Source organism: Lagopus muta, chromosome 3, assembly GCF_023343835.1.
Source record: "Lagopus muta isolate bLagMut1 chromosome 3, bLagMut1 primary, whole genome shotgun sequence".
Classification (NCBI taxonomy): Eukaryota; Metazoa; Chordata; class Aves; order Galliformes; family Phasianidae; genus Lagopus; species Lagopus muta.
In genome coordinates this window covers 7,080,500-7,097,451 of record NC_064435.1, presented here as the reverse complement: position 1 = coordinate 7,097,451, position 16,952 = coordinate 7,080,500, and the positions used below count along the sequence as shown (strand labels likewise).

Genomic DNA, 16,952 nt, shown 5'->3' with positions numbered 1-16,952 from the left:
GAGGTTTCTCAAAGAAGTTGTTTCTTATGAATCATTTGACTCAGTTCCTCTGTTTAGATCCTGTTGTTGGAGAATCTAATTTGCTTTGCTTTCAGTGAAGGATCTGCAGCAGATAGGCTGCAATTGCAGTGATACCTCTTGCTCTAGTCAGTATTTTTTTTTTAGTGTTATCCTAATGACATCCTAGACAGAGATTGGAAGGTGAAATGTGGTTCTTAACACTTGGATTTAAAGTCTAAAAAAAATTACTGTGATCTGTCCACCTTGTCCAACACAAAGTTCTTTTAAGGATTCTTTTTGCTTAGCATACACTTATTACACTGTGGTTGGGGAAAAAAGGGCTAAAGCTTCTATTAGCCTATTATATAAAAGTGTGCAAGAGTATTTATATCTTAAAACTTAATGTTTGTGTTTCTGAAATGTGTTTTTACTGCAGCCTGTCTTGAAGACTTCACAGAAACCTGTTAAGTCCATGTGAAGCATATATCAGGAATTCCAGGAGTATGGCAAAATGCTTGAGGGAATGAATGTATTTCTGAAACTTCTTCCAGTCTTTTTTCTTTTGAATTTGGGATTCTCAGGTAACTGAGATGTTAGTCTGACGTAAGGAAAGAAGTGTTCCGTGTAAGAATCTGCTGTAGGATAACTGAAAAGTATCTTAATAGTTTTGAAAATAGGTAACTTTTTTTGGATGCTTTACCTCTATCAAGAAACAGTATTGTTAGCAGTTGATTTCCAAGTATTAGAGCTGTTATGCAGTTGTTAATTTCAGTTTTTTTTTTCCTGAATGTTTTGAGGTTCAGATGTGGTGCTTGGGGCCATGATTTAGCAGAGAGTTGCTAGAATTACGGTAGTACAGTCAGGTTGTGGTTGGACTTGATCTTTTCCAACCTGAGCTATTCTATGATTTTCTGGTCTCTTGAAATGCAGCCTGTATCTTCAGCGTGACAGCTGTGCTGTGACTCGTACTGACAGTGTCAGCAGGGGGAGCCGGCATTTAGCCTAACGAGTGTCTGCTGCTGTGAGGGAGCGTAACTGGGAAAGTGATGTTGGTCCCATTGAAAGAAAGCAGGGAACTGAACCTGAGTGCTGTATACCATCAGTGTTCATCTGTCACAGTGATTTTGTTGCTGAATATACTGTCTGCTCCTGGAAATGTGAGTCCCTCCTGAAGAAAGGCAGTGTACGGTTAACAGACTTCAATAGTTAAATAATCATTTTGTTAAAATGACTCAATTTAAGTATGTAAGTGTGAAAAGTTGTTGCTCAGGGTACAAAGGCTCTAACTGGCCTGCCTGCAGAAAGTGGTCCTTGCGTCTCGCTGCTCCTCTGTCCCATAGATTTTTTTGTTGTTGTTGTTGTTGCTTTGTTGATTACTGTTTGACCACAAGCATAGGCTTACACACAGGCTGCTTGTTGTAGTTATAATGGAGGTACTTTACTTGGGACTTTTTAAATGCAATTAAGTTGTGAATAGGAACTGAAATAGCTTTGACCTGTGCTGTTCTCTTGATGTATGTTTTAACTAGCAAGGCTCAGGCCAATTTAATAAGTGTTAAATTGAGATTTAAGAGCAACACTTCACCAAACCTTTTAACTGTAAGCTCTTAGAATATCACATAATTATCACTGATTAAATGGAGAGTGCAGAGCAACTATCATTGTTATTTATAAATCATATGTTCACAGATGTGCTTGAAAATTTACGCATCTGAAATAACAGGGCTTGTTTGGAACACCAAGTAATAGTTCATAGTTCTGCATAAGGTTAATTAAAAACGCTGATGTGCATTTCATTATCGCATAAGTGGCAAGTAGCTGGTTGAGATGAGTTACTTTCGTTATTACTGAAATAATGTCTGATAGAAATTGGTAAGATCTGCTCTCAACAAGTAAATCATAGTTTCTCTAAACTTCAGTGGATATGCTCAGCATTGTTGACAATTTATTTGCTGTACGCAAGTAACTAGTAGGTCCTGAGGATGTTGTTTCCTTTTGCTTGTGTGCTCAAGGCAATGACCAGAACTTCCGCTGGCTGTCTTAGACTAGATATAGAAGATATAGACTAGAAGGCTATTAATGATATCCAGATAGAGTGCAAACATGTAGTTTACAGTGAGTAAATACTTAGGAAGTTTGTTCATTCTTCATAAATCCATGCAAATATTGCTAATCATGTGGCAGTAGCTTGTCAGCATTTTCATGAAGTGGTTTTGGCACATCATTTGGAAGTTTTTGGTGCTGTAACCAAAGCAGGTTTGAAATCTTTGAGCAATCATCTGATAAGAAGCTGTCAGAGAGAAACTGTGATCCTTCTCTGTTCAAGTTCAGCACCTTATAACTTGGCTATATGCACTTGTCGGTATTGGATGTCAGGCTGTGTTGTAATAAAACAAATGCTAGAGAGGGTTATTTTCCCTTCACTCCAATGATAACTAATTAGCTATTTGAACTGTATAAATTACAGTCAATCAGCTTTTGCTAATAACCTCTTTTCCCCTTTTTTTTACCTTAGAGCATTTCATCCTCAAGACAGCCATCCTGACATGGTAGAAACTTTTACATGCAACTAATTGAAATACTAACAGAATAGTGAATGCAATTTTAAGCTAGAACATGAAATGAAGAAATAAGAGCAGATGGCCCCTTCAGAAAAATAGATTAAAGAGAATAGATGCTTCTGGCCAGCTACATAGTTAATCCCTTGCTTCTTGTCAAGGGCTACTGCCAATAGAGTTATTATACCAGGGGTAAAATAGAAGCTATATGAAATTAATGGGAAAAAAAAAAAAACTTTTTCTGTCTCTGCTCTTACTAAGAATTTAGTGTTCATATTTTTGAGTTATAGTAAATAGGAATAATAACCCGTTTAGAATTTCAGCTTCAGAAATGGATGCTATAATAAAAATAATTCTGAGAATGTACTTAGACTCTGGATATAGGTATAAACAAAACATTTATTTTTCTCCGAAATGCTGACTGTTAAGTCTTTAAAGCCTCATGTCAGGGATCTGGTGGAAATGTTTGTGATTACTTCTGCTCATGGCTTGATGAGAATTTAGTCTTTCCTTGGTTAAGTGTTCTTTCTAGTTTTTTGTTTTTGGTTTTTTTTTTTTTTTGTTAATGGGCAGTCAGATCTTATTCAGTTCATTTAAAAACCTTTATTTCCTAGCTTTATAATAAGCAGCACATTCAAGCATTTAGCTATTTTTATCAGCTGTTCCTGCACTTGCTCTAAAATACTGTCAGTGAATTAAGGTAAGTGAGGTGTGAAACTTAGCATGATCGATACGTTAATGTGTGTATCTCAATACAAGATCCATGATTTACAAGTGCATTTGTAGGACAAGTGCACATTATGATTGCTTTGATATTTTCTTTTCACATGCACCCTTAAACTCTTTTGTTTCCCTTCTTAGCAGTGAAACATAGCATACTGACTTTCTTCTCAGCTAATGTTCATCCTCTGAGAGGCCAGACCCTCCATTTTCTGAATAGAAGCACTTGTTTTTTATAGCTTTTCTCACATCTAGAAATAACTTACTTTTGAGATAAGAGCATCAGTGTTTTCTGTTCTAATTCTGAAGAAATGTAAATGTAATTGAATCACCAAGTAACGATGCTTCAGGTTCTTGGTGTTTGTGCTTTTCATATTTTTCCTTGGCAGACAGAATTGATGGAGCAGAAGCTTGAATTGGTGGGCTTGTGTAGGCAGAGCAAGTGTCTGTGGTCAGTGGTAACTTTGGCATTTTCTGGCATTACTAACTTGATATCTTAAGCCAATATAACCATTTCAGCTTGGGTTTTATTTCGCCTTGAATGTAGGTGTACTTGATACATGAATTATTCCACTAAATTTTAATGTGTTGCTTACCATAGAATCATAGAATGGCGTGGGTTGAAAAGAACCACAATGATCATCTAGTTTCAATCTCCTGCTATGTGCAGGGTCGCCAACCACCAGACCAGGCTGCCCAGAGCCACATCCAGCCTGGCCTTGAATGCCTCCAGGGATGGGGCATCCACGGCCTCCTTGGGCAACATGTTCCAGTGTGTCACCACCCTCTGAGTGGAAAAACTTTCTCCTAATATCAAACGTAAACCTCCCCATCTCAGTTTAAAACTGTTCCCCCTTGTTCTATCACTATACACCCATGTACACAGCTGTTCCTCCTCCTGTTTGTATGCTCCCTTTAGGTACTGGAAGGCCACTGATCTCCCCAGAGCCTTCTCTTCTCCAAGCTGAACAAGCCCTGTTCCCTCAACCTTTATTCACAGGAGAGGTGCGCCAGTCCTCTGATCATCTTAGTGGCCCTCCTCTGGATCCATTCCAAGAGCTCTGTGTCTTCATGTGAAATTGTCCTGAAGTTGTCTGTAAAGTCAACCTTTCTGCCTTGTTTATCTACTACATTTAACTGTATAACAAACTACAATTCCCTCAGCAAATACATACACGTATGCATTTATGCTTTCATATGATAGCACAAGTTGTCCATGAGTAACTACTGGCAAAAGGAAAACCTCTGGAAGCCCTTTGAACTGTCTGGACAGTATAGTAAAAACAAAATGGGAGGTATTAAGTGATTTTTATGTTTAGAAGATTTGCATGATGTAAACAATCATCCCAGTCTAATTCCTTCCAAAAGCAGAGTGTGAGAACATGACAGTTTGCAGTAGGTGTAAAGCTACTTCATATGGACTTCAAATGTAAATTCATATTTATTTTAAGTCATAAAGGGATCAGACATACAAACTTAGGGCATTGTGTTTTGACATAATGAAGTTATTTTATATTAGGAGACCTTACAAAAAGCTTTTCCTACTCTGCCATTTCTTTGCACAAACATGATCAGGTAACCCTTGGACAAGATTTTACTTGCCATCTTGGTGAGTCATCAAGGACCCATATTCTTTCTTCCTCATAATGTGTATTGCACTTCAATTGAATTAAGTTGGGTTTTTTTGTGGTTTTTTTTTTTTTTACTGACTCCTTTGACACCATTCACAAATAGGGAAACCCTAAAATAAACCTCATCTGAAAAAATGGATACAACGTGTAGCTCCTAACATGCATAAATCACAAATCAAAATATTGGTAAGTTGAAATAGTTCTCATTTAGCCACAGAACATTTGTTTACTGAAGACTGAAGCAGACAGAAGGCACTATTAGAGGTTTTGGATTGACAGATTTTTAGGGCACTTGCAAAGACCTCTGAAGTCTTCTGACAGTTTTAAACAAACTACATTTAATACCTGGAAGATACCCGTACAACCATTAGTCCAGCATTAGGTAAGATTTATGCAACAATGAACATGAAGTGTCATCTTCCTTTCTTTAAAAAACACTTTGAGAAATGCTAGAGCTTAGCCTTCTGTTATTTGAGATGGAGGTTGCTGGCAATGGTACAACCTCAAGCTGGTAATCCTTAACTCAGCAATATGTCAGATACCCTCCTAATAAATTCTAATTGCTAATGATGGGTTATAGAAGTCAGTAGTTTAACATCTTCGTTAATACTTTGGATGGTGGAACAAAGCAGAACTTCAGCAAGTTAGCAAAAAGAAATAATATGGTGACAATAAGAAACTGGGGAATGTGATTCAAGTACCAGAGCACTGATGCCATCAAGATGTAACCTGCCAGGCAGACAAGAACTTAATTAAATTCAAAGGGAAATACAAGAACCGTACTCATGGAGAAAGAACTCCATGCACTGTGACAAAATGGTAATCAATCGTACAGGAAGTAGGTTTGCAGAACTACTGATTTAGAATGTACTGAATGAGCTGAATGTGTATTTGCAAAATGTGTACCACATTTAGGATAGTGTTTTATACTGGGCTGCTGATTACTGAAGTGCCAGAGACCACATCAAGTCTGTTTGTTATTATACAATTAGTACATCAAAATTATCTGATACAGCTTCTTTTTCAGAGATATTTAAAACCCAACTGGCCTTTGTACTGAGAAACATGCAGTAGTTGTTGATACTGTGGGAATCAAAAGGATTGGGCCAGGCTCTTTTCAGTGGTGTGCAGCAATAGCAAGGGGTAACAGGCAGTGAGAACACAGCAAGTTCCGTACAAACACAGGGAAGAACTTATTTACCCTGAGGGTTACAAAGCACTGGAACAAGCTACCCTGAGTTCATGGAGTCTCCTTCCCTGGAGGTTTGCAAGACCAGGCTGGATGCCTACTGGAGAGACATTCTGCTGAGAACCTGCTTTGGCAGGGCAGTTGGACCTGACAATCCCTGGAGGTCCATTCCATCCCCTAAGATTAATTGGATGGTTACAATCCAATAGTTGTGAGCACTGTCCAAATGGAGATCAGCGAGAAGTGGCATTCTTGTGAAGTCTGTACTGGAAGTGGCATTCCTTAATGCATTTTTCAGAAGCTTAGCAGTGGGATTGAGTGCTCCCTCAGCAAGTTTGCCAGCAATACCAGTGTGGCATGGCTGATGAACTGGAGGGAAGAGATGCCACTGGAGGGAAGAGGGGCCTGGAAAGGCTTGAGAGTTGGGCTTGCAGAGACCTCATGAAGTTACAAATGATCTTGAGCATGATCCCCAGGGGTCAGTAGTGGAGGCCATCCTATTTAATGTCTTTATTGACAGTTTGGATGAGTGAATTGAGGGGCACCTTCAGTAAGTCTGCATATGACACCAAGCTGGGGAGAAAAGTGTTGATCTGCATGAGGGCAGATAGGCCCTACAAAGTGATGTGGACAAGCTGGAAAGATGGACTGAAGCCAACTGTATGAGCTTCAACAAAACCAAACAAGACCAGCATTTTGATTGTAACAAGATGTATAATGACAGACTTGGCGCAGAGTGGCTAAAAAGCCACGTGAACAGAAACTACCAGGGTTATTGGTTAAAGTTCAGCTGAACACAAGCTAGCAGCGTGCTCAGGTAGCAAAGGCACAGGGCACACAGGCTTGTATAAGAAACAGTGTAGCCAGGAGGAGCAAGGAGGTTATAGTTTCCCTGTATTCAGATGTGGTGAGAATACAACTCGATTGCTGGTCACAGCCAAAGGGTAACAATCAAGAGCTCTATGTCTGTGTGGAGGCCGGTCAGAAGTGGTGTCTCCCAAGGGTTGGTGTTGGGACTGGTACTCTTCAGCGTCTTTATCAATGACAGACAATGGAATCGAGTGCACCCTCAGCAAGTTAGCAGGTGACACCAAGCTGAGCGGTCAATACATTAGAAGGAAAGGAAGCCATCCAGAAAGACCTGGACAGGCTGGAGAAGTAGGCACATGAAAACTTAATGAGGTTCAGTAAGGCCAAGTGCATGGTCTCAAACTGAGACAGAGGAGGTTTAGGTTAGATATTAACACTACCCTTTCACTCAGAGGGTGGTGATGCACTGGAACAGGATGCCCAAGGTGGTTATGGATGCCCCATCCCTGAAGGCTTCAAGGGAAGGCTGGATGTGGCTCTGGGAAGCCTGGTCTAGTGGCTGGCAATCCTGTCTGTGGCAGGGAGTTTGGAACTAGATGATCATTGTGGTTCTTTTCAACCCAGGCCATTCTATGATTCAGTGAATTTCTTCTCAGAAAGAGTGGTGAGTCATTGGAGCAGGCTGCGTGAGGAGGTGGTAGAGTCACCGTCCCTAAACGTGTTCAGGAGAAGGGTAGATGTTGCACTGAGTGATGTGGTCCAGAGCAGTCATAAGCATGGGTTAATGTTTGGACTAGACAATCTCAGAGGTCTTTTCCAACTGTAATGATTTTATGATACTGTGAAGGACAGGATCACAAAGTACTTGAGCTGTTAAGAAACTTCAGAAGTGTCCAATCCCTTTCCCAATGTTAGTTTGAGTATTTAGGAAGCAATGTCAGGCATATTTGAAGGAGGGTGAGATGTGGAAATGAATTTTTTTTTTTTTTTTTTTTTGTGATGGGATAGTACATTTAACTTCTGTAGGGTATTAGGTATTGTTTATAGAATCATGCAATTGCTCAGATTGGAAAAGACCTTAAAGATCATGTCCAACCATGACCTAACCATACTGCCATAACAACCTTCTGCTAAATCATATTCCTGAGCACCACATCCAAACAATTTCTAAACACATCCAGGAATGGTGACTCAACCATCTCCCCGAGGAGCTTATTCCGGTGCTTAACAACCCTTTCTGTAAAGAAGTGTTTCCTGATATCAAATGTAAACCTCCCCTGGCACAACTTGAGGCTATTTGCCCTCATCCTGTCTCCAGTGAAAAGTGACCAACCCCATTGTCACTGTAAGCACCTTTCAGATATTGGAAGAGAACAGTAAGGTTTCCCCTCAGCCTCCTTTTCCCCAGACAAAACAGCCCCAGTTCCTTCAGTCTCTCCTTGTAGGCCACATTCTCCAAGCCCTTCACAAGCCTTGTTGCCCTTCTTTGGACCTGCTCAGCACTTCCATGTCCTTTCTGTACTGAGGTGCCCAAAACTGAACACAGTACTCGAGGTGAGGCCTCACCAGTGCTGAGTATAGGGCAGGATGACTTCCCTAGTCCTGCTCACCACAGCATTCTTGATACAAGCCAGGATGCCATTGGCCTTCTTGCCCACCTGGGTACACTGCTACTCATATTCAGCCAGCTGTCCATCAGTACACTAAGGTCCCTTTCCATCAGGCAGCTTTCCAGCCGCTCTTCTCCAACCCTGTAGGGTTGCCTGAGGTTATTGTGACCAAAATGCAGGACCTGACACTTGGCCCTGTTGGAACTCATACAGTTAGCCATTGATCCAGTCTATCCAGGTTCCTCTGCCTTTCTCCCTTCTGGCAGATGAACACTCCCTCCTAACTTGGTGTCATCTGCAAAATTACTGAGGGTGCAGTCAATCCCCTCATCAAGATCATTAATAAAGATGTTAAATAGAAGCAGCTGCAGTACCGAGCCCTGGGGACACTGCTTGTGAAATGTATGAAGGCTGCCCTGAAAGTAATATCTCCTGTTTAATCATGTTGGTCCACAACCTCAGAGACAAATGTTGATGGTATGACAGTAAAGATTGAACCTTCCCACCAATATTTGGTTACGTGTTGTTACTGTATGACAGATGGCAGCAAAGGGACAGTCTGACAAAATGCTGTCTAGCACAGAAATGCGTGTGGAGCAAAGTTGTGCCATTGAATTCCTCCATGGGGAAAAAAAGATTGCACCCATTGCTATTCATTGATGCTTGCTAAACATTTATGGAGTCCAAGCAGTGGATGTTATCACAGTGAAAGGTGGACTGCTTGCACAGATTTTCTTAGTGATGATTCTGCCATAGCAGCTGTGAAACAGTGAATCACTTCTACTGGTGCAGATTTTTGTGAGTGTGGTATGCAGGTGAAAATACTTAGCTAATGGTGGTGACTACATTTCAGCATTTCAGTGTAGAGTTTTGCAGCTGAGAATTGGCTGTTTAAATGGTGTTACAGTGCTCTTTGTTGTCATTTCCAAGGAATAGGAGGCATTACTTTCAAAGTGATCCACATAGGGTGTATATATCTACATATATTTGTTGCCTTTGGAATTTTTTATGAAATCATGGAACAAAGGAGATGATGTTTTTGTAGTTAGTGGATTCTTGAACTAGCTATGCATGAGCATTTTTCTCTGAAGAAAATTGTCAACATTAGGTGAATCGTTTGGGAATTCTTAGCACTTTTTTTTTTTTTAATAGTTAAGCTCCAAAGCTCTACTCACAATAAGACAAATAATTTTTAGTGAAGTGGTGTGTGAATCTGGGGCTGGAACCTGTTTATGTCTTATTTTCCTGAGCTGAGACTGAATGAACATCTGCTAATATCTTAGCTGCTACTTTTCCTGCAATAGTTTCAATGTTAGTAAGTCTGAATACATTTTTGGTGTGAAGTAATAGGTGTTCAATTAGCTTTAAATTGCTTAAATAAAAAGCCTATTCAAATTTGTCATATTGGTGACTGAAATGTATTTTCAGATTACTGCAGAAAGTGGGTAAGAGAACTTAAAATGCTTGTGATCACAATTTATTATCAAGATTGGTTTAAGTCCTTCAACATGGATGTTATTAATTTGAGTATGTTGAATGCTGCAGACATCATTCTAGCATGAACCACTTATTTTATTGTACATTTAAATCAGATTCATTGTCAATTGCTTTTGCAAAGGCAATGGCATATAAAAAAGACAGTTGTTCTGAATTCAACTATGGTAACAATGCACATTTGTTAAAATAAATTCCAGTTTCTTATGTGTAGCTCATGATTGAAATATTTCATTTTATACCAATTACAAATTATGAACTACTGATGAAGCTAAATTTATGTAAAAAATCACTTTTTTTCAAAGTACTAAAATGGTGACTAAAGAATATGGGTGGAATTTGTGAAATAATGAAGGTGGATGGTACAGTAGTAGAGCAGCTGCATTGAACATTTACAATTTTACAGTATTTTTCATTCAAGTCTCTTATAACCATTCAGAATGAATCTACATGTAATTGTAGCACAAATATTTGTCCATTATTTTCAAGTCTGTGAGGCTATTTTCATTTTCTTGATTACTCTAGTTCTCTAATTTGCCAGTATTTTCAGAATTGGTAAGCTTAAAATGTGAATCTCCTGAGATCCAAGTGTGATTTGTTACAGTGAAAATTTTCAAAAAAGAAAAATAGTACGGAATGCAGGAGAACTTCACATATGGTATAAATGTAGTCCTTCAATCCCAAAGGCTGCTTCAGAAGTAGTTAATGATGCTCTGTGCTGGAAGAGTTGTAGAAAGTTTGAAACGGGGCAGATAATATTGTCCTCATTCTTTCTCCATTAAACTATTCTGAAATTCTGCTGCCACTGAGAATACTCTTTCTCCTTTGGAAGCTTGCTTTTCTGAAAACTAATATGTATTCTGTAATGTAGACCTGTATAAAAATGCAACCTACTGAGCCACAGTGTAGTACTATTGTTTTTACTGTTGGTTTTTTTATTATTATTATTTTTTATTTATTTATTTTTTTCCCCAAAAAGATTTTTTTCCCCAAATTATTTTTTTTCCCAAAAAGATAGCTTAAGGAATGACTGTACTGTCAGGCCACATATCCATCTAGATCAGTATTTTATCTGGCCAGTAGCAGAGGTTGTTTTCTGTCTGTCCTTCGGTCTGTCTGTCTTTTTCTTTCACAAGATGATGCTGTCTGAATAATTGAGGCTGGAAGGGACCTTTGGGTCCATCTGGTCCAATCTCTGCTCAAGCAGAGACACTCAGAGCAGGTTACCAAGGACCACACCCCGGCAGTTTTTAGAGATTTCAGAGGAGACTTTGCAGCCTCTCTGGGCAATCTGTGCCAGTGCTGTCATCCACACAGATCTCTGAAGATCAAGGGGAAGTTCTGGTGTTCCAATTGTGCTCTTTGCCTTATGTCCTCATGCTAGACACTGCTGAGGAGTGCCTGGCTCCATCCTCTTTGTTGTTTTTGTTGTTTTAACACTGTATTAAGTATAAATGCAATGCACACTTATTTTACTTTGAATTTGATATTTTGTCTTGCATTGATTTTTAAGTTCATTTACAAGAGACAAGAACGCACTATCACATCATTCTGCATTAAATGCAGGTACTTAGATTGGCTTAGCAGAGGGATCTGGAATACTAGCTTGTAGTTCTTTTATTGGAAGATTACTTCTACCATGAGATAAACAGGAAGCAATCCTACTTTGTCATTATCTAATGTATCTAGCAGTGTTGTTTGGTGAATTAAGTGAGAAGTAATCATCGCTTAGATCTCTGCTATGATTAAATATAAAGAAAACAACAACAACAACAGCAACAAAACATGCAATTTTTTCTTCATCCAGCTAAATTCCTCTACTACTGTATTAGTCATATCCTTGATCTGAGAACATGGGATTTTAATATCTAGTATTAGGAAAAGCTTTAATCACATGTTTATTTACTATTTGTGATCACAGAGATGTCATTACTTCATATAGCTAAGCAGCAGTGAATGTAATCTAAGGATTAAGAAAAAGTAAATCTTCCTGTCCATTTGACCTTGGAAATCTGATTGCATTTGCTATGTGATTGGGCATGATTTTTCCCTAATTATCTAGAGCTTCATGTATGTGGATGATAAATAACAAGTGACTTGTGCAAATCTGATTCGATGCTTAATTCTAATACTTAGTTTTATTTCATGTTCATCTTCGTTTTGAGTGTAATGAAATCAGAGGAAAAACAAATCTGTGATAAAAATTTTTTGCTCTTAGATAATTTTGTTGGTAGATCAGTAAACATTCAAGAAGTCTTAGGCTGTTTTTGATTAATTTTTAAATAATATGAGTCAATTCTTGTTTTATAATGCTATGTCAGTGCACTTTATGGCTGCTCAGAAGAAAAAGAATTCAGTTGAATTTAAGTAAAATAGGGGAAAATGCAGTCCATTTTCCTAACTATTGTTTGTCAATCTCATGAGTTTCAGTAGCTTCTTCAATGAAATGGAAGTTTTTTAAGCCATGGGAATTAAAGTAAATATGGAAATGGCTGTTCTTAACATGGTCAGTAAAAGTACGAAGCTTATTAAAGGTGCAAAGGCAGCTCTTCAGTCAAATGAATGAATTTTTTTTTCAAAACTTATTGGGTGCTTCGTGTTGAGTGATTATCAGTGCAAGAAGATGACGCTGTTCGTATGACCTTTTGAATCTCACTGTCTTAAGCAAATCAAAATAATGAATGAATACTGCATTGAGGTTGCCATCAAGAAGTTCTTCTAATACGAAACTCCAATGGTAACATGAGCTAAGATTTAGGAAATGCAAGTAACGTTGCACTGAGCTTCGAAGGAATTTATGCAGTTGGTCACCAGAGGAATGTTACTGAGACATTTTTAGGACCTGACTTGTACCACTTAAACTTTTGTAAGTCTGAGAGACCTTCCTGAAACATTCAGTTGTGTCACACTTATTAGCATTTTCCATGAATATCCTTTAACAAGGATTAATTTGCGAATGCACAGTTCTAATTTGGAATTTTTCAGATCTATAAATGCAGCTTCTATGAAAATTTTTCTGGGGGCAGGGTAGGATTGCACATGTACCATACTGTAATGTTGCGTTCTCAGCAGAAGAAAACAAATTTTTAGCTGTATCTACCCATTGATAAAAACACAATGAACATCTGAATTTGAATCTTAAAGGCACTTCTCTGTGAGCTTAAATTACTGTAGAAAGATAACTTGAATTTATCATTAATTACCGCTACTGAAAACGTCTGAAGATTCTGTATCTACCTAACTACTGGGAGTCTTATGTGCACTGATCTGTTTCAAAATGAAATTAATGCACTGTCTTGTAGTGTTTGGATCTTGAATGCAGTCCGATTATGTTATTCTGCTTTCCTAAACAACTTCTAGTCCTCCCGTTAAACTTCAGTATGATTGTATTTGCTTCAGTCATAGGAATAGAACTCTTTTTATTACAATTTTACTGTGTGGTAAATATTGGTATAAAATCTTGCTAAAGGTCTTCATCCTTCTGGTTGCATAGTTCTGAGTTTTGAGGATTCATACTTAGTGTATACAAACTGTAGTGCTAAAAATCGATGTCGTAGTTTGCTTTGCACTCTCAAAACATAAAACTTTGGATATCTGATCTTGTTATCTAAAAAAATGAGAGCGTTCTTGTTGTTATACGAGGAAGCAGAGGTGTTGGAAGAAGTTCATTTATATTTCAGAGTACTGCAGTAGTACTGCACTTCAGGTATGCATGGATTCAGAAATTCAGAATTCTTAACACATCATTCACCTGGCTTTCTGTGAGCTGGAACATCATGCTCTGCAAAATTTCAGCCTTGATTTCATCTGGGAGTGAATTTCAATTTAACTTTACATCTATCTTATTGCTCATAATTCTCCAGTCCATAAAGTGGCATCTGCAAAACCCATGTAAATTCCATTGTTGCTAAGATTCAGTTGTTGAAATATTTCTCTGTTGTCACCATTTTGCAGGGCAGTGCACTGAAATTCAGAGTTTTTCATTAGTGTACTGCAGTATAAAGGGCACTGGAAGAAGGTTGCTTTACAGAATATTGATCCTCCCAAATGTTCACACTGTTAGAATTCGTATGATTAAATTTTCTAGGGTTTTGCCAAGTAGATTTGAAAGTACAGTTAGGGAGGCCTGTTCTTTCAGAAACGTTCAGGGTGGGTGAAGGAACTAGAGAACAAACTAAGGAGGAGCAGCTGTGAGGGAAATGGAGTTGTTCAGTCTGCAGAAGAGGAGGCCTGAGTTTCTTCTCATCTCATTACTTTTAAATCTCGTTCCTAATTGTCATCTTGGGTTGTGTCTAGAGATGTCAGATGAGTGTTATTCCAATGTGCTTTAGTTGCAGTTCTGAAAGTTTGAGAACTTGAATCCGTACTTTTGCAGTAGACAACCACCATTACAACTGAATTCTTTATAGAGCTTTATACACAGATGTATATGTAATAACATATAATACTTAAACTATGTGATAAATTTTTGAAATAAAAAAGTGTCTAAGACAAAATAGTTTTTTCCTTGCTTGAGCCATATGATACATAAGCGTATCCTAACTTTTAAGTAAAAAAAATTATATTTAAAATACTTGCACTGATAATTTAAGATAATGATCTGAATGTAAGTATTAAAAATGCCGTAAATGAAAACATGGTTTACTCCATTTTTTTTACACAACGGGAATTATATATAATAGTGTCATGCTTTACAGTATTATTTCTGAAGTTATTATTTTTAATTTATATTGCCTTTGAAGATTCTTAATTTTCAAATAGCAGTATTAAGCTAAGAAAATAACAAACATTTTTCTTTTAACAGAAATTGAAAAATACCAGAAAGGAGAAGGAAAGGAGGAAGAAAAATATATTGATGTGGTCATCAATAAAAATATGAAGTTGGGGCAAAAAGTTTTGATTCCAGTAAAGCAATTTCCTAAGGTAAGTGTAGTTTTCATACTACGTAACTAAATGCTCGTAAAAAGATAGTAATGGTATATCTTAAGGAGATGACTTTTACGTTTATGATAGTATTACCCATCTGTAGTAATGCTGTCCTCTAGTCTGTTGTATGGGAATTCTAAGGTAGAAATGTTTCTTGAAATAAATGCGCTGAAGAATGTTGCTCAGCACACAGAAAACATGTTGAAAAAAATTATAAATCATATCATCAGAATAGTAGAATCTTTTTTGGATAGAAGAAATAATTACATTTAAATTAATGCTGATTTAGTGGTTACCAATCCTGTCCATACCAGGATGATTGGAACTAGATGATCTTTAGATCCTTTCCAACCCAAGCCATTCTATCATATGATTCTGCAATTTCTTACTTCCTTGAGATAGCCTTCATTGGAAATTTCAAGGCTGCTTCTGTTTCTGCTTATATCTTCATTCCTTTTCTCCATTTTGCCTGGAAGACTTTCTAAATAGTTTTCTTTGGACTATCAGGGTTTTCTCTTAGACTATGCCAAGTAATTTGCACGAGTTTCAACTTTGAACAAACTTCAGTGAAATACTGTTTCATTGAATTTGTATGCTTGCACACCTTTTATGCTTGGGCACCTTTTTGGAATTCTGACATGGAATTCCATGTTTATCTAATGATCAGGAAGAACTATCCTATAAATACCACATTAGGAATTGCAAAAAAATGGAAGGTAACAAATAGGGGAATCTGCACGGATGGTATTTCTAATCAAGATGTTTTTCTTTATTTAAATGGTGAGATGTGTAGGCAGTCAAGATTGAAAGGAGAGAAAGCAAAGTGACAGGAAGAGGAGAAAAAGTGCCTTTTGAAAGATTCTCTTTCTTTAGTATAAAGATCCATAAAGATCTAAATACCAAAATTCTTCTTTACAATAGCTATTGGGAAAGCCCATGCTGTCTTTTGAAATGACAGGGATGCTCTGCTATATGCTGGTAGTAGTTGTGGTCCATGGACTTCTTTTTGACTGTCTGAGCTGGGAGTCAAGCCTTGTCCACGCTATGGAAAGGAACCTGCATTTATATCCAAAAGATAGGGCTTTATAATCTTGTATGTTTAGAGGAGCAGGATCCAAGGGACAGTAACAGCTGCTGTGCAGAACAAACTTCCCATGTGAGTTCATATGTCTCCGCTTTTACTTTTTCTGTAGAATATTCTGGAGAATACTGGTAACTCCTCTGAAACAAATCTCTTCTACCAAAGGGAATAAAGCTATGAGTATTTTCTGGTTGAAGAGTGTTTTTGCTCCCTAATGGAAAGGAAGATGCTCAATATTTCTTTCAGAAAGTTCAGTTTTGTTAAATATAAGTGGATAATTGTGTAAAAGCTTGCTTGTTACAGATTAAATATTGTTGAAAGGAATTAAATCTCTCATTGTGTGGGCGTAGCCTGGGAGGTGGGCATGAATTCAGGCTTGTCGTAAGCACTCTTGGTCTTCTCTGAAAGAGACCCAAAATATGAGCAGTCACTGTAATTGTGTGCCACCATGTTTACTAGAATTGGGCTTGCTGCTTTATTTCAGAACTGTAATAAATTTAAATACTTTTGTACAAGGTAGCATAGCTTCAACATGACAAACTGAGAGCCTTATTCTGATGTACTGTAGTCTGCAGAGCTTAGAATGCCTTGAACATGAGGGGAGAAGGAGCAAACATTGCAACGCAGAAGGTCTAAATACTAATTCTATTCCTGTTAGATATGTTCAGAGTAGGGTTGAATTAGTAATGCTTTATCAGGTCTGTCAGGGGAGATATGAAGGGATTCCAGACACTTTAACGAGCTGTTCTTTGAACACATTTATTATATATTCAGATGGTGCAGAATTCAAGCAGAAGACATAATGTGGTTCTTAAAAAGCCTGAAATGATGCTTTATGCCTTTTATGCTCTAGGCCATGCTTTTCTGTGCTTGTATGTGGTTTGCCAGACCATTTTGCCTGCAAGAGGTGTTACAGTTAATGCAAATATGTCA

General features: G+C 37.9%; 1 protein-coding gene across 3 annotated transcripts in view; it reads left to right on the top strand.

The window, feature by feature from the left end:
• Positions 1 to 16,952, top strand: part of KHDRBS3 (KH RNA binding domain containing, signal transduction associated 3) — an 80,716-nt gene that overhangs the window by 8,432 nt on the left and 55,332 nt on the right. For all 3 annotated transcript variants that reach the window (XM_048939709.1, XM_048939711.1, XM_048939710.1), the window contains exon 2: positions 14,817 to 14,935. In XM_048939709.1, coding sequence (XP_048795666.1) covers positions 14,817 to 14,935 — 119 coding nt within the window. The remainder of the gene's footprint in view (positions 1 to 14,816; positions 14,936 to 16,952) is intronic.